At 54.9% G+C, this 22,573-nt stretch overlaps 1 protein-coding gene across 1 annotated transcript in view; it reads right to left on the bottom strand.

Moving 5' to 3' along the window:
* Positions 1 to 21,154, bottom strand: part of ADCY1 (adenylate cyclase 1) — a 252,600-nt gene extending 231,446 nt beyond the window's left edge. Inside the window, exon 1 of the mRNA XM_023544192.2 lies at positions 20,525 to 21,154. Coding sequence (XP_023399960.2) covers positions 20,525 to 21,154 — 630 coding nt within the window. The remainder of the gene's footprint in view (positions 1 to 20,524) is intronic.
* Positions 21,155 to 22,573: the final 1,419 nt, after the last annotated feature.

A 22,573-nucleotide genomic window follows, 5' to 3' on the forward strand; every position in this document is an offset into this window, starting at 1 on the left:
TGCAGCACCTGAACTCACCAAGCTTGCCGTCACGGTAAGCACCACAGCCAGAGAAGGTGTGACTCCTGGAAAGTATACACCAGCACTCACAAAGTGTGTGTCAAAACTGCAGTCTAAGGTCTAAACCACCACCCCTCATTTGGGGTGCTCCTCAGGGCAGAGGGGAAGGGCAGATGAGGGTGTGGGATGCTGTCAATAAAATCTAAAATGTGGGGAACTCCACAGAATGACCAGCTCCTCCCACAAACCTACAGATTAAAGGAGACTAAGAAACAACCAATGTATCATCTCAATGCAGTATGAAACGCTCCATGAGACAGCCTGTAGATTGTGAATGCTGACCACTGGATGGTCTTAGGGAACTGTGTTGTTTCCTACAGATGGTGGTGGGACGAGGACTTCAAGGGGGCTGGAGAGATGTGTTTGGAAAGAGAAAGGAAGGGAACTAGGAAAGAGGGGGTACGGAGACAAGGGGGCGAGGACACAGTTCTCTCTGGGTGCAGGCTGAATGGGCCTCCCTTCCTAGGGATGGAAATTGGCAGGAGAGCACTTACAGCTGAGGAGTCACGGGCAAAAGCACAAAAGGCCTGGAAAAAACACTGAGCTGCATGCAGCGGGCAGAGGCAGGATCCACACGAGAAGTGGGTGTGAGATGGAAGGCAGCTGGCCAGCCTCCATGTCAGAGTGAGCGTGGGGGAGTGAAGTCAGAGAAGGGTCTTGCAGATCTGGCCTGGGCACGCCCCAGGAACAGGAGGCAGGAAGGCAAAGGTGCATGACACCGTGGAAGCGCCTCAGGAGGGACGGCACCTGGCAGGGCTCAGGCATCTCCGCAGAGCGCCCAGCAAGTGAAGAGGGCAGACCGGGATGCAGCAATGAAGAGCAAGCAGGGAGTCCTTCAGAGCCGCATGTCACATCTGCATGGGCTCCTCAGCTCTGCCCCTCGGAGCCACGGTGATGCCAGGGGTACACAAACGACAAGCCTGGTGTTCTCAATGCTGGCACGTGAAAACATAAGCACCTTTTCTTTGGAACTAAGAGGCACCCCATCAATGAATATACGGCCTGTGTGGTATGAGTCACTCCTTTCCTGGAATTCAGAGCTTCGAGGATTGAAGCTGGAAATGCTGGAGACGTGGGCTCCAAGGGATGGGACAGGACAACAGAGGGAGACCAGGCACCAGGAGCAGGCATGAGAATGAACAGAGACTGGCAGGCTGCACGTGGGCAAGCCCAGGGGAGAGAATGCGGAGAGAGCGTCTGGTCCCATGTGTGATGTCAGAGTCCCCCAGTCACGTGGGCTCTAGGGCAAAGCTACCATGCAGGGCACACCAGGGTTGCTTAAGAGCAAGCCACAGAAGGAAGCCACAACATGAGATGTGGTCATGGCCTGGGCTGTCTCAAGATCACCCAGAAAACAAGCTTCTTGCAGCCTACTATGGCTGGACCCCGACCCCCCCTCCCACCCCCCACCTCCCCACCCCCCCCACTTCCCCATCACACTGTCCACCTCACCTGCACCTCAGGCTCAACAGGGCAAGTCACAGAGCAGCAGAGGTTAAGATGGGAGCAGGGCCAGGTCCTTTGCCCCCAAGGTCACTCATGGGCTTGTGCTCTCCATCCTTTATGGAGGAGAGGTTGGACTCTGGGATGGGCCAGAAGCTCCAAGGATGGACAGGCTGGACCACTTGCCCAGCCCAGCCCAGCCCAGCCCAGAGCATGGCTGGCCTTCCACACCCAACTGCAGCAGCAGTGACCCAGGCCCAGGCCCACCCTTCCCTCACAACACCAAGGCCCCCAGCTCCTCAGGGCTGTGCATGAGGCGGGCTGGCCTTTCACCAAAAGAAGCTTTACCAGCAACAGTGAAAGGATAAAATACTACAGCAAATACAAGTGACACTAAAAATAAATGCACTCCCAAAGCAGGGATTTCAGAGCCAGAGTCCCCACAGCAGGGTGAAGCTCTTTACTCAGGTACCAAACCCCAGAGCCTGGATGGTGAGCCCCTGTCCATGTCTGTCTGCCCATGAGTCCCCTGTTCCCCCTCCAGTGCTCTGGTTCCAACCAGCCTGTCCCACCCGGACTCTGGGGCACAGGCCTCCTTCCAGCTACCCTTCTGCTCCATCCCTGGGCTCTTGGGTCCCTACACTCCACCTCCTCCACGTGGCTTCCAGCCTCTCCCTCTGCAACCGAGTCTCCTCGTCAAGGCTCTCCAGCACATGTCCAAATGCCTTCTCCCCCTGCCGGCCCTGACCCACTGCCCTCGTGCTGAGTCCCCCGACTCAGCATGGCACACAAGGTCCTCCATGCTCCATTGGCTGGCCCCCTCTGCAGGCCCACACAATCCCCCACCTCCCAAGTTCATTCACCGGCTTTTGAACACACCAAGTACCCATTGCCATCGATTTGATTCCGACTCATAGTGACCCTTTAGGACAGAGTAGAACTGTTCCATATAGTTTCCAAGGAGCACCTGGTGGATCTGAACTGCTGACCTTCTGGTTAGCAGCCACAGCACCTAACCACTAATCCACCAGGGTCTCCTGAACACACCAACCTGACCCCAAATGCACACATGGGCTCCTTACCTCCAGGGCATTGCAGACATCTCCTATAGTCCAAAGTCTCTGTGATATGCTCTCCCCATCACCAATGGTGCTAGGCACTCACCTGAGCAGAGGCTGGGGAGTCCAGAATAAATGCTGAGATACTTCCATGCCACGTGGGGGAAAGCTGCCACCCCAGAGAGCTCCCACCCTGCCCCACCCCTCTCACTCCAGCTACTCTGAGGTTTACACCTTTTCGAGGAGGCCCCAGGCCTCTGCCTCCGAACACTGGCCTCGGACTGGTTACTGTTCCATTTTCTGAGTATCACCGCAGGACACGGCAATGGAACTAGGCACAGTCCTGCCTGCCCACAGCACACAGGCCGGAACTCTGGGACGGTCCACCTTTTGCACAAGTAAGAGAGGTCACGAAGGGCCTCAGGCTGGGGCCTTTTCCCCTAACAAGCTCCTCCTGGCACCTTATGGTGGGAGTTGCAGCCACTAGGACACCCCAACCTCAGAGCACGTGGGTGTTGGAAGACAAGGCCAGGGAAACGGCCCCCCATGACTGCCAGGCCTCCCAATACCAAGGAACTTTACACAGACGGCGCCTTCTTTAGTTCACCTTCTTTAGGGATCTTTAGTCCAACTGAAACGCTCTCTCTTCCAGACCCTTCCCCCAAAAGCTCTGCTGGAATTGTACCTGCCTTTATCTCAGAGGGCACAGACAACTTCTCACTTTGCCCAGAAACCACCTGTGCACACCTCAGTCTCCCCCAGAGGGGATCTCCTCCAGACCTCCTCCTGATCCTGGGCTGGCCAAACACACACCTCTTCCTTATCAGCTCTCCATGCAGACTGACCACTGGCTCCTGGCTCCCTGAGGCCGGGGCTAGTCTGGCACACAGGAGTCCTTGGATGATCATAGGAGGTGGGAGGAGGAGCCTCTGTTTGAGACTGCTTTCCTGAGGCACACCATTAGAACCAGCACAGCTTCCAGGGCTGCCTGTCCTCAGGGTACCAGCCTAAGGCCGGAGGAGCCAGTCAGAATAGCACCTCGGAACAGTGCTCCCCACTGGGGCTGAGCTCCTGGGTTTGGACTGACCTGCCCTCTTTCCTAAGGAATCTCCCCTCTCTCACACTAATCCCTGTGGTTCAGGAAGATGGGGTTGCTGGAACCCCAACTCTGACTCCAGGGGCGGGAGCATAACCCAGCCTGGCCTTATGGTGGGAGCATGACTCCATCCTCCAGCCATAACAACTGATTCCAGGACTCTGCCAGAGCTCAAGGTGGGTGGCCACCTGCACCTCCCTGGGGACAAGGTTGAGACAGAGCCCACGGCGGGGGGGGGGGTGGGCACTGAGCCAAGACAGGAAGAGAAACTATTGCGGACAACAAAACCGGACTCTGTGTGTGCCCCCTTTGGTGTTAAGCTCATGTGCACCGAGTGTCGGTCATTCACAACCAGAGTCCTGCCCAACTGTCCCCTGATGCTTCCCCAAAGGCTCGCTCTGCAGGGCGCATGGTTGCCCCTAAAGTATCTCATGGAATGAGAAGCTGAGCACAGGAAAGGAGTGACACCAGGCTGGACTGCCACACGCACTGGTGTGGACTCCATGCCCTACCCTAGCCAGAACTTGGTGAGGCAGCCTCCTGCTGTAGAACACACAGCGCATTGGAAGACGGTCTCTTATGTGGTCAGCATCTGCCCTCCCCTGCCTCACCACCCCAACCCACGGCCCTACCTGTTGGCCCTGGGGCTGCTGAAAGAGAAGAGGTGAGAAGTGGGGGGAAATAACTCAGGTTCACACAGGGCAGGCCTCTGCTCCAACACAGTCAAATAAGGGATGACCTGGATGATGTAGGCATGTCACCTGGCCTCTCGAAGCCTCAGTTTCCTCACGTGAGAAACAGGAAGTATGTGCTTGCCTTACTGGCCGCAGTGGGGGCTGAAGAGATGACATGTGCAATGCCCAGCAGAGCCCTGCAGGCAGTAGACAACTAAACGCACACAGCAATGCTATCATCACCCAGAATCTGAGCCCAATTCTCCAGGCACCAAAGCCTGTGCTCCTTTCCTGAACCTCCTGTCCTACCATTACCTGCTCTGCAGATGAGAAAACTGAGGCTTTCTGGAATCAAGTGACTTATACAAGCATGAATCATCTAACATCTTCCTTCAGGACAGACTCACTGCCTGAGTTTGCCACCCGAACAAGAGGGACCAGTCAGAGAAGTCTAAGCCACCTAAGGCCTCTACATGCTCACCAGAAAAAGCTGTCACCAGTGCCTGCTCAAAGGGTCTGCAGCTCACCTACAGCTTCAGCTGCTCACTGGTCTCCCTTCCCCAGCTGTTATGGATTGAACTGTGTCCTCCAAAAACATATGCTGAAATATTAACCCCTATTTATACCTGGGAATGTGACCCTATTTAGAAATAGGGGCTTTTTTTTTTTTTGTATGTTAATAAGGTCATGCCAGGGGAGGGTGGGTCCTAAACCTAATCCTTTTTGAGTGGTCTCTTATAAAAATGGAAAACAGACATGGAGAGGGGAAAAAGACAGTATGTGAGGAACTGTTTACCAGCCAAGTAATGCCAGGAACACCCAGGGCTACTGACAAGCAAGGACTCTACCCTAGAGCCAGTGCCCTGATTTGGACATCCAGACTCCAAAACTGTGAGACAATAAATTTCTGTTGTTTAAAGCCACCCACTTGGTGATCTTTTTTGTTACAGCAGCCCAAGGAAACTAAGAAGTGGGGTTTTGCTGTAGCAAATACCTGACATATGGAAGGGGCTTTGAAACTAGGTAATGGGTAGAGGCTGGAAAAGTTTGGATGTACTGGTAGTCAGAGCCTAGACTGCCTTGAAGAGACTGTTGGTAAAACTGTGGGCATTAACGGAGATTCTGATGAAGGCTCAGAAAGAAATGAGAAACCCTGTAGTAAAAGCTTCTATTGTTGTGAATAAAATGTTGCTAAAATGTAGATGTCACATGTGCTTCTGGTGAACATTTTAAAGGAAGTGTCTTAGGCTGTGTTCTCTAAAGAAGCAAAACCAGTAAAGCATATAAATATGTATATAGAGAGAGATTAATATCAAGGAAATGGTTAATGCTGTTGTAGAGCATGGGTCCATGGGTCAGACTGGAGGTTTCTCCTGATTCACACCACCACCCAAGATCAGCAGGTCAAACAGCAGGGCTCTTCCTCACAGGCTGCCAAGACCAGTGAATCCCAAGGTCAGCAGGCAAGACCACAGGTAAGCTGCTAGCTCAAGTCCCAAGAATCAGAGGTCAGACAAACAGGAGCCAGTTGCAGGATCCAGAGTGAGCAAAAGCCAGCACAAGCCTTGCCACAGAGTCCACCTGCATTGGATGCAGGCCACACTCCAAGGAACTGCCTTTCAACTGGTTGGCTACTCACAGCACATCCCAGGTGATCAGATTATACCAAATCTCATCATGGAAGTAATACCATCATCATACAACTGCCAAACTACATCACAGCTGCCAAGCCAGTGAGAATCAGGGCCCAACAAAGTTGATACACAACATAAATGATCACAGGACATGATGAACATGTGATTAGACACTGGATGAAAGGCAATCCTTTGCTATAAAGTGGCAAAGAACTTGTCTGAATTATGTTAGAATGTTTTGTGGAAAACAGAACTTGTACGTGATGAACTTGGATTAGTTGCCTTAGGACACTTCAAAGCAAGATCTTTAAAATGCAGCATGGTTTCTCCTTGTTGCTGATGGTGAAATGCAGGATGAAGGTGATAGATTGAGAAATGAACTGTTCAAAAAGAAACTAGAACTTGAAGATCTGGAAAATTCTATCATAAAAATTGAGAGCATGACCTGGAAAGAACACCAAAACTGTGGCTTCCCAAACTTTTGCTAAAGAGATTAGGTCTGTGACTGATGGATCTAATCAACTATCTCAGCAGAAACGCTGCCAGCTTAGACTGAAAGGGACAGAGAATGGACAAAATGAAGGAAAGCTGTCTGCCTCCTGAAATTTTACAGGTAGGACATGGTCCAGTGCAGTAACATGATTGCAAACACCTGTTGTCCTCCCAAAAAATGAAATGATGATCCTGAGAACAGTTCAGAGACCAGCAGGACTGCTGGCAAGAGCACGCAGGCTGGGGTCTAGCTTCCTAGGTTTCTAGGGGTGGGGCCACCCCACCCCACACAAGTTTCAAAGGGTGGGGCCACCACCTTGGTTCCAAAGTGAGGGACTGCTGTTCCCGTGGGCTGCTGCCCAAAGTCGAAGGGGTGGGGCAAAGTGACCCAGGGGGCCAGAAGAATGGGCCTACCCAAAGCTGAGAGGCCAGGGCAACTGTCCCAGCAGGCCTGGAGAGTAGGGCCAATACCCAGAGTCCAAAGGATGGGGCCATTGCCCAGATGTGCCTGGAGAATACAGGATTATTTTCAAGCCTTGAGAATTAATAAAATTTGTCCTTTTGCGTTTTGGACTTGCTTGAGACCCATGATAATTTCTTTCGCTTCAATTTTTCCCTTTTGGAATGGAAATGTTTACCCTGTGCCTATACCACCATTGTACTTTGGAAGTAGGTATTTTCTATCCTAGGTTTCACATATGTATAGATGGTGAAGCATTTTGCCCCAAGATGAACCAGACCCAGGATCTCACCCATACCTAACTCATATGATTCAGAAGATAAGATTTTAGACTTCGAGCTGATGCTGGCTGGAATGAGTTAAGACTTTTGGGGATGCTGGGGTGGGATGAATGTACTTTGCACATGAGAAGGACATGAATTGCAGGGGGCCAAAGGGTGGAACGTTATAGGTTGAACTGTGTCCCTCAAAAATATGTGATGTAATCCTAACCCCTGTACCTGTTAATGTTACCTATTTGTAAATAAGGGTTTTCTTTTATGTTAATGAGGTCATACCAGTGGAGGGTAGATCCTAAACTTAATCCCTTCTGAGTGGTGTCTTATAAAGTGGAATATAGACAGAGAGAGACATACACACACAGGGAAAGAGACTGTGAGGAACCATCTACAAGCCAAAGAGTGACAAGAAATGCCTGGTGCTACCAATAAGGAAGGAGCCTCCCCTAAAGGTGATGCCCTGATTTGGACTTCGAGCCTCCAAAACTGTGAGACACCAAATTTGTTTTGTAAAACCACCCACTCACTTTGTGGTGCTTTGTTACTGCAGCCTAGGAAACTAAAACACCTGCCTACCACAGGGGCCTGTGAGGGGCTCGATGGGCCCCACGCCCCACCCTGAGCTGCTACGTCAAGTGTTATGCCAAGTCTGGATGGAGATGTGCCACCATATTGATACTTTTTGCCCTCCAGGTGGTACGGGTCTCTGGGCCAGTTGTCACCAGCTGTGGGCTGCCAATCTCTGTACCTTGAGATGTCACAAAAAACACTGGGTACACTGTTCTAGTCAACCCTTCATTTAGCAGAGGAGGAAGGTGAGGCACAGATGCTTTGTACCTGCCCACTCACTATGAGGGTTAGCTGCAACATGCTGGCAGCTCATCAAGTACAACTCAACATTCCCCTGCCCACCACATGGCCCCCACCTCGGCTCCCCCAGCTCCACTGGCCCAATCTACCCAGTGGGCTATCTCTGGATTGACTCTTACTCAGTGACCCCCACTGTGGTTCCAGCAGGTGATAGGACCAGGTGATCAGCAGGACACACTGAGCAAGAGACTTTTCCAGGTGCGGACATCACCTATTATGCAGGACACGGTAATAGACTTGGGTTTCTGTAACATGGCCTGAGGTGGGTACTGGGGGACTAAAGTGGGTGACAGGGAGAAGGGGAAGCTGCCCCCAGGTGAGGTGAGAATGTGGCATGGTGCTCCTGTGTAGGCAGTGCTGGTCCCTAGACATCAACTCTCTATTGCACAGGCAATCACGAATGGGTACATCCCAAACTGAAATTATTATCCCACACCCCCACTTGTCTGTTCTTCTTCCCGTGTGCCACGTCTGGGGACAAGGCCAACACCACCCACTCCTGTGAGTCACCTCAATGTTGCCCTCCCAGTCTCCCACCTCCAATCACCATTTTCTGCTGAGACCAGTGCCCTGATAGCCCTGTGCTGCCCACCTCTCTCACCCCCACTGCCAATACTTCCCACAACTGCACTGACAAGGGTGCCCACCACATTCACTACACGACTAACCACTAATCTGTCCCTGACACAGCAGCCCGACACCGCCCCCAGGACAGTACCCCAGCTCTGCAGCCTGGGGAAAACCTGTCAAACTCTGGGCTGCCAGCATCCGCAGATCCATCCCTCACCAGTATTTTCACGTCTCCCACCTGTGTGTATATGGGCCTGCTGCACACATGCATACACACACATGCATACACACACATGCACACATATATGCACACACGTGTGGACAAATGTGCATGCACACAGGCATACATACACAGGAGTGCACACAAACACACACGTAAGCATCTCTGCCATACTCATGGTACATAGCCCTCAGCAGACACAGTCACCATATCCCCGATGGTGACTATGCAAGGAACGCTCGTCACCAGATCCCTCACTGTGACTGCTGGAGAAAGGCTCATCACCATGTCCTGTACAGTGACCACATCAGGAAGGCCTGTGGTCAGGTCCCTGACAGTGACCACATGAGGAGGGTTCATCACCACATTCCCGACTGACCATGCGAAGAAGGCTCATTACCATATCCCCAACTGTGACTTCCTGAGGAAGGTTCATCATCAGGTCCCTTGACCATGTGAGAAAGGCTTGTCGCCACCTCCCCAACTGTGACCATCTGAGGAAGGCTCATTACCAGGTCCTCAACAGCGACTACAATGAGGAAGGCTTATCACCAGGTCCCTCATAGTGACCACAAGAGGAGGGCTCATCACCACATTCCCAACTCTGACCACCTGAGGAAGGCTTGTCACCATATCCCCCGACTGTGACTTCCTAAGGAAGGCTCGTCACCAGGTCCCTTGACCATGCAAGAAAGGCTTGTTGCCACCTCTCCAACTGTGACCAACATCAGGTCCTCAATAGTGACTGTCACGGATTGAATCATGTCCCCCCAAAAATATGTGTATCAACTTGGTTAGGCCATGATTCCCAGTATTGTGGTTGTCCTTCATTTTGCGATTGTAATTTTATGTTGAGAGGATTAGGGTGGGATTGTAAAGCACCCTCACTCAGGTCACCTCCCTGATCCAATGTAAATGGAGTTTCCCTGGGGTGTGGCCTGTACCACCTTTTATCTCTTAAGAGATAAAAGAAAAGAGAAGCAGAGAGTGGGGACCTCATACCACCAAGAAAGCAGCTCCGGGAGCTGAGTGCATCCTTTGGACTTGGGGGTCCCTGAGCCTGAGAAGCTCCTCGACCAGGGGAAGACTGATGACAAGGAATCTTCCTCCAGAGCCAACAGTGAGAGAAAGCCATTCCCTGGAACTGATACCCTGAATTTGGACTTCTAGCCTGCTATACTGTGAGAAAATAAATCTTTGTTAAAGCCATCCACTTGTGGTATTTCTGTTATAGCAGCACTAGATGACTAAGACAGTGACCATGCAAGGAAGGCCTGTCACGACCTCCCCAATTGTGACAACCTGAAGAAGGCTCGTCACCAGGTCCTAGACAGTGACCACATGAGAAAGGCTTGTCACCACCTCCTTGACTGACCACCTGAAGAAGGTTTGTCACCAGGTTCCCGCTGTCACCACCTGAGGAATACGTGTCTCCAGGACCCCAAAAGTGACCACTGGAGAAAGGCACATCACCAGGTCCCCAACTGTGACCATCTGAGGAAGGCTTGTCACCAGGTCCTTGAGTGTGACCACCTGAAAAGGCTCGCCACCACCTCCCTGACCTTGACCACCTGAGGAAGGCTTGTCACTAGGTCCCCGACTGTGACCACCTGAGGAAGGCTCATCATCAGGTCCCTGACTGTGACCACACAAGGAAGGCCTCTCGACATGTCCCCGATAGCGACTGAGGAAGGAAGGGTCATCACTACCTCCCCAACAGTGACCACGTGAGGAAGGTTCATCGCTACATCCTCAATGGTGGCCACAGGAAAAGGCTGTCACCACATCCCAACAGTGATCAGGGCAGGAAGACTGTCACCATGTCCCCAGCAGCAGCAGCAGATAGTGGAGGGAGCATACTGCCCTGACCTGGCACACAATGACAGCCCATGGTCCCCCCAACTTTCCCCTGGACCCAGCAAACTGGCCCTCCGACGTGGCTGGTTTCCATGCTTCCTGCTTGCTGTAATCCCACAATTTCCAGGGGCCACACACGCATGAGATACCAGGCACCTTACTGCAGAGCCACTGCCTCTCACTGTCACAACCACTTCACCTCTCATGTCTGAGAAGCTGATGGGTATTCCCATGGTGAGGTGAGGAGTCCCCAGAGGTCCTGGGGGCAGGCAGGCACAGGCCTCACTGCAGCACTTAGCACAGACAAGCTGGGCCTGGATGCAGGACTGGAGTTCGGGCACCCTGTCTTGACCCTGCAGGTGGAGGAAAGGAAGGAGAGGCACCCAAGATGGCACAGGGATGGCCATCAGGGAAGGGCCCCAGCAGACCATGCACAAGTCCAGAAGTCAGACCAGCTGTCATCACCATCAGGAACAGAGAGCTGTGAGGGCCAGCCTAATGATCACATGGCCACTGTAGTCTTCCAATGTGCAAAACTTGGTTATCTCTGACCTCCAACCTTGGGCACCATGGCATCATGCCAAGGTCGCTGTGCATGCAACCACACTCTACCCAGGGCTGTGGCACTCCCGGGGGCCTAGGGGCCTACGCTTGCTGCATGTGCTACGATACCCTCGGGTGACCACGTCAGCTCAGAGGTCAGAGCAGCTGGGCCAGCTGGTATCACCAGCACATCGGTGCTTTCTCAAGTACCAGACTATCACAGAAGACAGGATCTGCATTTGCAGAATCAAAAATAAAAAGCTGCACTCGGATTCTGAATGTCCCCACTGGCGTCAGCTTGCTCCCCCGCGCCACACAGACTCAGGACGGAGGCACTCGGCCCTCCTTGTCAGCACCAGAGTGCAGATGGCATCTGACCGTGGCCCCCATCTGCCTATACCCCATGTCCCTGGGCCTGAAGCCTTCTGCAGCCACAGCCTGCAGGATTCCTGTGGGCTGAGCAGCCTGCAGAGAGGACCCTGCCCAGTAGGTCTGACCTCTCTCCCAGCCACTGCCCAGTGCTCCCTGTCCTGGCTGCCTGCCATGAGGTCTCAGAGGGCACAGAGCCAGCCCAAGCTAGGCACCAGGCCTGAATTCTGAAAGGACAGCAGGAGGCCCAAGTCTACAGCTCCAGACTCTGCAGTTCTGGGATGGGATCCCGGCCTCTGCATGTCGATAATACATGTGCGTGCACACATAGGCACATCTGCACATACACACACATACACATGCATGCACACACACACACACAAATGTGGCAAACATACACACAAACACGCATACATGTACACACAGGCACACACGTCTTCCACACCTGAGGGCTGCACTCAGGCTGAGTGCTCCCCTGGATGCTATCATGGGCTCGATGCTCTTCTCAGCCCTGAGGTAAAGATGTGCAGACACCAGAGCCTTGGAGATGAGAGGCCCCCCATCCTCCATGTCCAGGAGGAGTAGGGTCTCCTGAAGGGTCTGTGCCTTCTTCAACACAAAGAGTTAGGGAGGGATGGAGGCTTCCATTCTCCTCGCCCTGCCACTGGGGCCTGCTGGGCATCCTGGGAGAGAAAGGGTTTCCTTCCAAACCCCTCTTCCCGAGGGCTGGCATATCTGACAGCAAAAGAAAGCCCTGTGGAATGAGGTTAAGGGAGAAGAGGCATGGACCCTTCTACCCCTTCAGCATATACAATGCACAGAACCTTCCCCACCACCACCCCGATGCTCTACCAGGGTAAAGAATCCTAGGCCCGCCTGGAAGAGAGCAGAGGAAGGACTAGAAGGGGGTGGGGAAGGGCTGCGGAGAGGACAGGAAGGGCGCAGGGCTGCGAAGGAGGCCACACACAACCCCAGGAGCTGGCCCCCACCCTCCCCTTGTTGGTGGGAGACAGGAACTGAGCCTAGACAGGTATAAGCCATCTTGTCCTAACTATGCCCCCACTGGAAAGACGGAGGAAGGGCAGACATGGCTCACTCCATCACCTCCATGCTAAGCTCATGGGCCCAGCCCTGGTCACTCACCCCCTGCACTCACTTCTGCAAGGACATGGACCACCAGCCTCCATGAGCCCTGCAGGGTACATGGCACCCAATTCTGTACAGGTGAGGCAGGGTCCTGTCTCCTCTCCCGGCAGGCCCAAGGCTCCAAGGGGCAGCAGTCACCCAGGAGGACTGAAGGTGGCAGCTCAGGAGCTGGAGCCACTGGAGCTGTGGCCTTGCTGTCCTGGGCATCTCTGCCCACATGTCCGCTCCCCTCGGCCTCACATCCTCCAGAGACAGCGACCTCACCTCTGCTCTAGAAAGCCACACAGCCAATAAAGGTGAGTGTATGGGGGTGAAGGGGGGGTGTATGATTTGCACCTCAAGCATATTGCCCAGCACTGGGTGGGCTCCTCAGTTATCTGGCTCAGCTCAGGGTAAAATGCATGCCTGTAGCCCCCAGGGGAAGAAGAGCCAGCCCCAAGGGGCTGCACAGAGCCACAAATAGCTGCCCCGTATCCTTCCTGCCAATCCCCTCCTGGGCCCTTTCAGGCCTCCCCTCCTCGCATTCTCTGAGGACTCATGAACCCTGCATGAGAGGGCCCTGCCCAGCACCATGGGCATGAGGAGGAAGTCTGACTCAGGTCTTCACCCTAGCACGAGGAACAGCAGCCTCCTCTGAGACTAGGTTCCTCAGGCTGCTGGCACCCAGGGACGAGGGCTGTGGTATTCTGGGGAAAAGAGAATTAAGAGCACTCCCAGTGTCACCACTGGCAGGTGATCATTGATAATATCTAGCAAACACTCCATTGTGGGCTCCACTACCTGGGCCTGGACAGGGTTCTGACCACTGCATCCCGCAGTCTCCCAGCACCGACTAAGGCCAGAGGGTCATGTGGGACTTCAGGAAACAGAGGGCCACCCACCACGGCAAAGACACCAGGAGGCAACAACTCTTATTAGCGAAGCTCTCACCCTGCCACACACTTTACATAGAACTCACCTGTTCCTCACAGCACCACAGCAGGGATTTACTATCACACCCCATTTACCGTTGAGGAAACTGAGGTACAGGGGATAAGCCACCTGCCTCATAGACAGTACAGGCCTACAGGGCTGGAAGCTCCACCCCTCATGAGACAACCGCGCCTCTGATGGAGTCTAGGCTCCACATCTGTCACCCAGGAGCTCATCCCTGCTCCCCTCAGCACCTATAGTTACCCAGCACTGGTTACTCGGCACCCGAGAGCTCAACCCCCACCCCCTGCACCTGTAGATATGCAGTGCGGGTTGTCACCAGGAGTTCATCTCTGCCCCCCTCTGCACCTGCTGCCCCTTTCCACTCCTGCAAGTATGCAGTGCAGGCTACCTGTCACCAGGGGCTCATCCCCACCCCCATCTGTGCCTGCAGGTACACAGTGAGGGTTACCTATCACCAGAAGCTCATCTCTGCCCGTCTCTACACCTGCAGGTACATAGCACAGTTACCTGTCACCCAGGAGCTCATCCACACACCTCTACACACCTGCAGGTGTACAATTCAGACTACCTGTCACCTGGGAGCTCATCCCCACCCTTCTCACCCTGGAACTCTGTGAACCCTTCAGAAAGGACATCATGCCAGCTTTGGCTCCCAGAGAGCAGCTGGGGAGAATAGCAAGCAGGTATTTCTCCATGATAACATTCCGTAAGAGCTTGCAGGGGCGGCCTCAGCCGAGCAGGGGCGGCCTCAGCCGAGCAGGGTCATTGCTGGTCTGAGCCCCCTGTACCCACACTGCCTCCTTGAGGGCACCCAGGGGCTTCCCTAACCAGAAACCTGATCGGGCTGCTGCTCTGCTTAAAAGCCTTCAAGGCCATTTTCACTGCTTTCAGACAAAATGCAAAATCCTCCCTGTGACCCGTGAGAGCAGCAGCCTCCCCTGACCCTTGTCCTCTGTACTTCTCCCACCCTGGCCTATGCTGACCAGTGGCACAGACACTCCCCTGCCCCAGCAACCCCTCCACTGTCTCCTCCCATCTTCACAGGAACATCCCAGCCTCTTGGAGGCCTCTTGGAACCCTCTAGTTCCGCCATATTCCCTGACATGCACTTTCAAAGGGCAAGGCATGGCAGCCGCAGCCGTACTTATCATGTGGGTTTCTGACCAGTGTCTGCTTCCCATAGTCCCTTTACCTTCCTGGTGACAGGAGGGTGTTGATCCCACTGGGCCCTCAGCTAAATGTCTGGCCCTCAAATGCTGCTGATGACACAAACTATCTGCCTCCATCCGGTACCCTAGATGCAGATTTGGGGCACTTTTCAGAGTCGCCTGGACGTGAGAGTGGATTAGATATGAAGCACCAGAGACCTTAGACAGGCCAAGGGAACGAGGAGACCACACACTGAACTGGGAGGCCTTGGGAGGACCTGGTTCAGAGGTGAGCTGAGTGCAGTGTGCAGGATGTTGCGGGGCGCCCAGCTGGAGGCATCAAGGGCCCTGAGCAGGGATCTGAGTGCTGTGTGCAGAACACCACAGGGCACCCAGCTGGAGGCATCGAGGGCCTTGAGCAGGGAGCTGAGTGCTGTGTGTAGGACGCTGCAGGATGCCCAGCTGGAGGCATAGAGGAGGGGGGCCCCCAAACATAAGTGTGTGAAGCTCAAGGGAAGAGTCAGGGCTGGGGGCGGGATTTAAAGCCAGACGCAGATGAGATCAATCAGGGAGATGAGGTGGGGTACTAGGCTGAGCCTGGGTCTGTCCCACACTGAGAAGGCTGACGGGGCAAATTCCCAGCTAAGACAGCACGACTACCTGCATTGGCACTCATCCACCAGGGGAGGGAAGCAACATTTCCAACCTTCACACAGCCTGCCACCCTCCCGGCCTGTGCCCCAGAAATACCCCAGCCCCAACCACATGCAAACACTGGCCAGGCACTGGGGCAGCAGAGGGGACCTGCCCAGCCCCAGTCCCAGAAGTCGTGGGTTGCAGAGGTGGAGGGACATGCAACAGATTGTCACAGCATGGGGGTGGGGAACCCAGAAGTAGGGGGGGAAGGCATGTGGACAGGCTCCCCGGGGAGATGAGCCTTGGCCTTTGAGGAAAAGACACTTCAGGCAGTGGGCCCAGCATGGCCGCCAGTGAGCTCCTGCCAACTTGTACACACCTAGGACATGGGCTCAGCCATGAAAACAATCAAGTCATCCCAGGGCTTTGCATGTCTGTTATCCTGATGGGTGACTAGTGTTTTACCTCAGGATAATTCACATTTCCAAAGGAGAGCTTAGACAAAATTAAAACCACAGAAGGGCATTTCTGCTGACTCATCGTGTCCCCCAAGATAACCGTGCACTGAGTCTCACTGACCCTGGGGTGCCTGGATCACATCCTAGTCCCAAGCAGCTCACCACCTCTTCCCATACCTGCTCCCACTCAAGGCTCTGTAAGCCAGCAAATGACAACAGCAGGGAGCCCAGGCCAGAACCCAGGTGTCACCTGCCTTTCCTTCTCCTCCACTGCAGCCCTCACCTCCCAGAGCCCCCACCCCAGGCTGCTGCGCTCAGCTCCCCAAATGCCCTCCCACCCATCCTGGCTCTGTCTTCTTGAACACCATGCTATTCTTCTGATGGTCACTCCATTAAATTCAAATAAACTACTGCATTTAGTTTTAGGTACAGCCAGTGGGCAAAAGCAAGGGGCTGGGATAGGGAAAGAATCCAGTCCCGTCATCACTCAGTGAATATTTCTGGGCCATTCCCTCAAAGACTTCCCTGCCCTGGAGGAGATCTGCATCAAAGAATGCTCCTTCAGGAGGAATAGAGGGCTAGTTTATCAGTGTCAGCTGTACAGGTACACGCCGCAGCTATCCCAATTCTCTCCTTCCCTGCCAGCATCCCAGGCTGGCCTTGGCTTTACAGAGGAGGACCAGGATGCTCAAGTCACAAGAGCCTGCATCCTCAGAGCCCCCAGTACCGGAGGAACCCCCAGAGCCTCCCTGAGAAGGGAGTAGAGGCTCTGGGAAGGGAGTGAAGGGGCTCGGACCACATCAGAGCCAAGACTTGCCCCAGGTCTCAGTCCAAAACACAAGCTTTCTCTAGACCGCCTCAGGGCTATTCTGGCAAGAAGGCTTTCAGTCTGAGAGATGAGGTGGAGATTCAAAGAGAGGAGTTCCTTTGCCCAGTAAGTCAATCTGACCCTGGAAGTAGCTAAATGAAGGCGCTGACTAGCTCCTGACGTTTACACCAGGCACAGGCTCAAGGACCCAACGCAGCCCTTAGATGGGTGCGGGGCATCCTGCTGGGTGAGCTGGCACACCCTGCACAGACTCATACACCCACTTACCCCTGTACACCAGGCTCCTGCCACCCAAAGTCATGGCCAGGAGCAGCCCTGTGAGCAGGTAACTACACTGCAGACCACTCCTTCCCCCGCCCAGCCAATGGTCTGAGCAGGAGCCGGAAAGCAGTGAGGGAGCAGGACACTCATGTGGCTAGGAAAGGCCAGTGCCATCCTCCACACAACTCCCAAGTTCCCAGGTGCTGCGCTAATTAAGGACAGATTTCACAGACTCATAGAACCTTCCACAGTTGGAAGGGAGAATCCCTGGGGATCATCTAGTCCTTGTCAGTATGTTTCTCTGCATTGATTCCAATCTATTTAACTATAGCCATACCCCCGTATCAATATGAGAAACTGAATACAAACATTCCGAAGAAACCAAATGACTTTTTAGCAGCAGCAGATTTCCAATATGTGCTTTTCTAATATAAATTTTTAACCTTCACCACAGCCCTATTGGTGCCCCTTTATAGGTGAGGAAGTCCCTGGGTAATGGCAAGTGGTTAATGCGCTTGGCTGCTAATAGAAAGGTTGATGGTTTGAGTCTACCTCTGGGTGAGCACCTCGAAAGAAAGGCCTGGTAATATAATTCTAAAAAACCAGCTGCTGAAAAGCCTATGAGCACAGTTCTATTCTGACACACATGGGATCACCAGGAACTGGAGTCAACTCAATAGCAACTGTTTTTTGGGTTTTTTTCTTTTATACAGGCAGTCCCCAGATTACGAAGCCCAACTTACATACAAACTGTAGTTACAAATCAACTCACATGAAGCCTATCAGGAAAAAACTGACTCAGTGTTCGGGTCCCTGGGCTCCCACAACAGGCAGTGCTTCTCCTATGTGGACAGGTACTGCAGTGGGTCCTTGGCTGCTGCTGATGGTGTGCAGGCCCTGTGACATGGTGTGCCCCAGCAGGGCCCACAGCAGCGAGTGGAGAGTGATGTGCAGTCGCCTCCCCCAGAGCTCAGAAAGGGCCAGCCCTACTGTCCACGTGCCCCACACACCTCCGGTCTGCTCCTGCAGGTTAGATACACCATACATCACTGCCTGACTTCCGTACAAATTCAAATTAAAGACGGATTTAGGAACAGAACTCGTTTGTAATCCAGGGACTGCCTGCAGATGAGGGAACAGACTCAGTGGGGGAAGGGCTGACGTTGCCCAGAGTTACGGATCGAATTGTGTCCCCAAAAAATACGTGTTGTAAATCCTAACTCCTATATCTGTGGTTATAATTCCATTTGGGAATGGGTTTTCTTTGATATATTAATGAGACAGGATTAGTGAAGGGTGTATCTTAAATCAATCTCTTTTGAGATATAAAAGAGATTAAACAAGCAAGCAAGAGAAGCAGACATGGGAGAAGAGGCATGCCAAGCCACGTGAAGATCACAAAAGAGCAGAAGCTCAGAAGAAAGAAGGACTGTCCTCCAGGGGAGAGAGAGAAAGCCTTCCCCTTGAACCAGTGCCCTTAATTCGGACTTCTACCCTAAACTGGGAGAAAATAAATTTCAATTTGTTAAAGCCATCCACTTGTGGTATTTCTGTTACAGCAACACTAGATAAATAAGACACCCAGGGAGTCTCAGCTAATAGCAATGAAACCCAGATATTTGCTTCCTGAGAATCTATGCAGGGCAGGTATGCTCCCCTAGAATAACTGGGGCTCACCTTATCCTCAGGGGAACAGAAGTCCTTGTGCCCAGAGAACCTTTACACACTCTCCTGTCTCTCTTTTTTAATCTTCGATTCTCCAAAACGAATGGCTAGAGGCTATATAGGAAAGTATTTTAAAAAACCAAATAAAATAATAAAGCATTTTCTTCTGCCAGCTGACTTCCTGGTGTACCAGGGCACAGCCTGGCTCCAGCCTACCTGGGCCGCCCAGAGCCCAACTCTGGCCTCCTCCCCATCCAGTGCTGACAGCATCCAGGTCTCTGGTTCAGCTCATGGTGAGATCATTCTTGCTGGGACAGTCCGGCTATGGGGGCCAACACACAGCTCAGGCTAAACACCCAACAGATGGGAAGGTCGGGGGAGGGGAGGGGTAGCACTGGGTGCCCCTGAGAGCGGTAGAGCAAGACCCAAGCACTGCCTACCTGAGGTACCAAAGAGACACTTTGGAGGCCCTGGCCCTTCCCTTCCCTGGGTACACATTCTTTACCTGTATTGGCCTGTCTCTGGTCTTCACCACCTACTTCTCCCTCTTCCTCCTCACCTCCTCTTTGACAGTTCCCTTCAGTTTCCAGTTTCCCTCCATGTACTCCCCCATGAATCCAAGCACAGGCTGGTCACCTTCTGGGGAAGGATCCAGGTCAAGCCCTGTTACCCCTATGTCAGGTTCTGTGTCCTACCCCCTCTGGCCTTTGTTGCCTCTGGATAATGAGTGTTGGCCTTGTTGTCCCTGCAGTCCTCCTGGCTGGCTGACTCCTCACCATCACCACCACCACCACCACCATCCCCCACCACCCCCCCCCCCGCCATGTTGGTACCTAAGCACACGTGTCCAGCTTCTTCTCCTTACCCCTAATCTTCCTCTTTGCTTTCTCCTCCTTAGACTGGCTCCCCCATCCCACGATCTGGACCCAGTAGGCAGGCACCACCCTCTCAATAAACCAAAGCCAGCGGTAGAAACAAAATCCCGCCCTCAAGGGCGTTCCAAGCCCACGGTGGGATGAAGTTGCAGGCCGCCACCTGCCCACGCCCACGCAGAGAAAGCTCCAACAGCCCACCTGGCAAAGACGTCCATTTCCAGTGGGGGAGGGGGATGGTCTCCAGAGCCCGGGAGGAGCCAGCGGGAGGATGGGCGGCATCCTTGCTACCATCTCACCGACCAGCAGAAAGACACTGTCACAAAGTTCAGGGCTCTGCGAAGCTGGGGCCAGAAGGGCCCCGGAGTGGGGATAGCAGGGATCGAGCGCTGCGTGTGGCTTTGGCCAAACCCCACTCCCTCTGGGCTTGAGGAGAGTTCATAACCTGGCACCAAAAGCAACTAGGGAAGTGGTCAAAGTTCCCCCACAGACTCCTGGGTTCCTAGGACCTGGAGAGTGGTCCTGCGAGCCCTGCAAGCGCTCCAGACGCGCCAGAGAGTAGCCCTCTGTCCTGTGCTTTGCACCATGGGCGTCCTACAGCCACTGCCTGGAAACCGCCCCTCCCCTGGAGGAAGGTCGGGGAGAGGTGCACAGAAGGGTGGGAATTTGGACGCAGCGAAAGAGTCGGATTGGCCCCTCACCAGTTGCATGACCTTGGGCAGATCTTTCCCCTCTCCATGCCCGTTTCCCAATCGCCACACTAGACACCCAGAAGCGCTTTGTGGACTGTAACTCTGGAAAGAGCCTGGGCCTTCGTTCAAACTCGCTAACTGACCTTGAATGCGCCCCCTAGTTTCCCTACCTGTTCAATAGAAAGAAGCGCGCCCCAATCCTGGTCCCGCCCCAGCAGGTGTGCCTGAGACCGCAATAGGGTGCCGGCGGCACTTACCGTCCTCCAGAGACATGGGCGCTTGGCGGGGACCAAGGTGGCGGAGACCAGCAAGTGAGATGCGGCCACCACAAGCCCAAAGCCGATAGCCAGCAGGCTGGGCACGGGCAGCAGGGCATAGGACACGAAAGTGACCAAAAGGAGCTGCCAGACGCCCTGTTGGGCAGCCGCCGACCCCGCAGCGTGGGCACTGGCGGAACCGCCCAACGCAAAGGGACAGCAGAGCAGCGCGAAGGTAAGGCTGAAGAACAGCGTGAGCTTGCTGATCTGCTGCATCTGGGGCACCTGCAGGTACTTGACGTTGGTGACTACGAAGAGCGAGAGGAAGAGGACGCAGTGCACGGGGTGCGAGCCCTTGGCCAGGTCGAGCGCTGGGCCAGGGCCGCCCAGCAGCTCTGCCAGCGCCAGCGCGCCCGCCAGCAGGCTAAGCACCGCCAGCGCCTTCAGCGTGGCCGCCTGCTCCAGCCTCAATGTGTAGGTGCGGAACAGCGCCTCCAGCTCGGGGCACGCAAACTCCTCGTTGCACGCCCGGAGCCCGCGCCGGCCATCCGGCCCGGCCGCCCGCTCGGCGCCCCCGGGCTCCCCGCCGCCGCCGCCGCCACCGCCTCTTTCGCGCGCTGACCCCGCCATCTCAGAGCCATGCAGCGACCGCGGGCCGCGGGCGCGCCCCTCGCCGGCCACGGGGCGGCAAGGGCGCGGGACGCGCGGCGCGCGGGGCGGGCGGCGCGCGGCAGCCGGGGCGCGGGCGGGCAAGGAGGCGCCTGCTGCCCCGCGAGCCCGCCCGAAGCATGTCTCTGCCCCGCTGCCGCGGCCGCGCGCCTGCGCACTGACGCCCGCTACCCGAGGCCGCGGTCCCTCCGCGGCGACCGCGCTGCGACAGCGGAGCCCACGAACGGCGCCGGCTCAGCGCGCTCGCGCCGGAGTCTCTCCCCGCCGCCGGCCGGGCACGCACGGCCCCACGCGCACGCACACTCAGGCTTCCGCCCCCGCCTGGCGGGCCGCGGCTTCGCACGCCCCCCGCACGTCCTGGAGGCGGGCCCGCGCCACACCCCCACCCGCGAGAGGCGGGCCGCGAGGCCGCGTGACCTTGGGCCGGCTCCTGGCCCGTGCGAGCCTTAGTTTCCCCACCTGTCTACAGGAGAACCCACTCCATTGGTTGTACCTAGGGCGTTAAAATACAATAAGCCTGTGCGATTTCCCGTCTCTGGGCTTGATTGTGCCTCTCTCCCGATGAAACCAGTCTCCTCAATTCGAGAGGGACCCGAGGCCCGCCCGCGCCCAATTGTGGGCTCAGTGTGTTCCGCGGCCGCGGACCACCACCCCCGCGGAGCTGGAGTTTGCTGCTGCAGCAAAAGGGGCCCTGCGCGGGAAAGAAGCACGCGAACTTCAGGGAGGAGCCCGGTAGGGAGAACGGTGGAGGCCACGGCGTCGCCACCGGACCCCATCCCCCGGGACCCTCCATGCCACAGGCTCTGGGCAAGTCCTTGAGGGGACCCCTCCAAACCCTAAGTGAGCTCAGGGGCGCAGGACACGTGGCCAGATGAGGATGGAAAGAGAAGCAGAGCCACAGACCGATGGGACCGAGGGCTATGCACGTGAAGGATCCCTCGGGGTCCTGACCAAGCAGGTTAGAGTCTCGGCAGACATGTGTTTGGGGAAAAGGTGTGAGGCCGTTGGTGCAGTGATGGTGTGCGAGATGAAAGGGAAAGGCTTGCAGAACCTGGAAATCAAAGCGAGAGCCGAGTATTTTCTTCCAGCAGGACAAGCGTCAAGGACAGTTCTGCTCACGTGTGTAGGGGGGGTGAGGTTCTCGCAGCGTCCCGCCCCCACCCTTCGGGTCGGTGCTTTACAAACATCTCTTCGGGTTCTTACAATCGACCCTGGCCTGGGGACCGCCATTCTCCTTTTACATGCAGGAAACCTAGGGCAAGCAGCTCGCCCGTGACGCTTAAAGAGCAGAACCCTTGCTTGCTTTCTCCACGGTCCCGCGCTGCTTCTCATTCGCTCCGCATTTATTGAGCCCTGGTACGGAAGGAGCTAACCCCCTTC

This window comes from Loxodonta africana, chromosome 8 (genome assembly GCF_030014295.1).
Source record: "Loxodonta africana isolate mLoxAfr1 chromosome 8, mLoxAfr1.hap2, whole genome shotgun sequence".
NCBI classification, from domain to species: domain Eukaryota; kingdom Metazoa; phylum Chordata; class Mammalia; order Proboscidea; family Elephantidae; genus Loxodonta; species Loxodonta africana.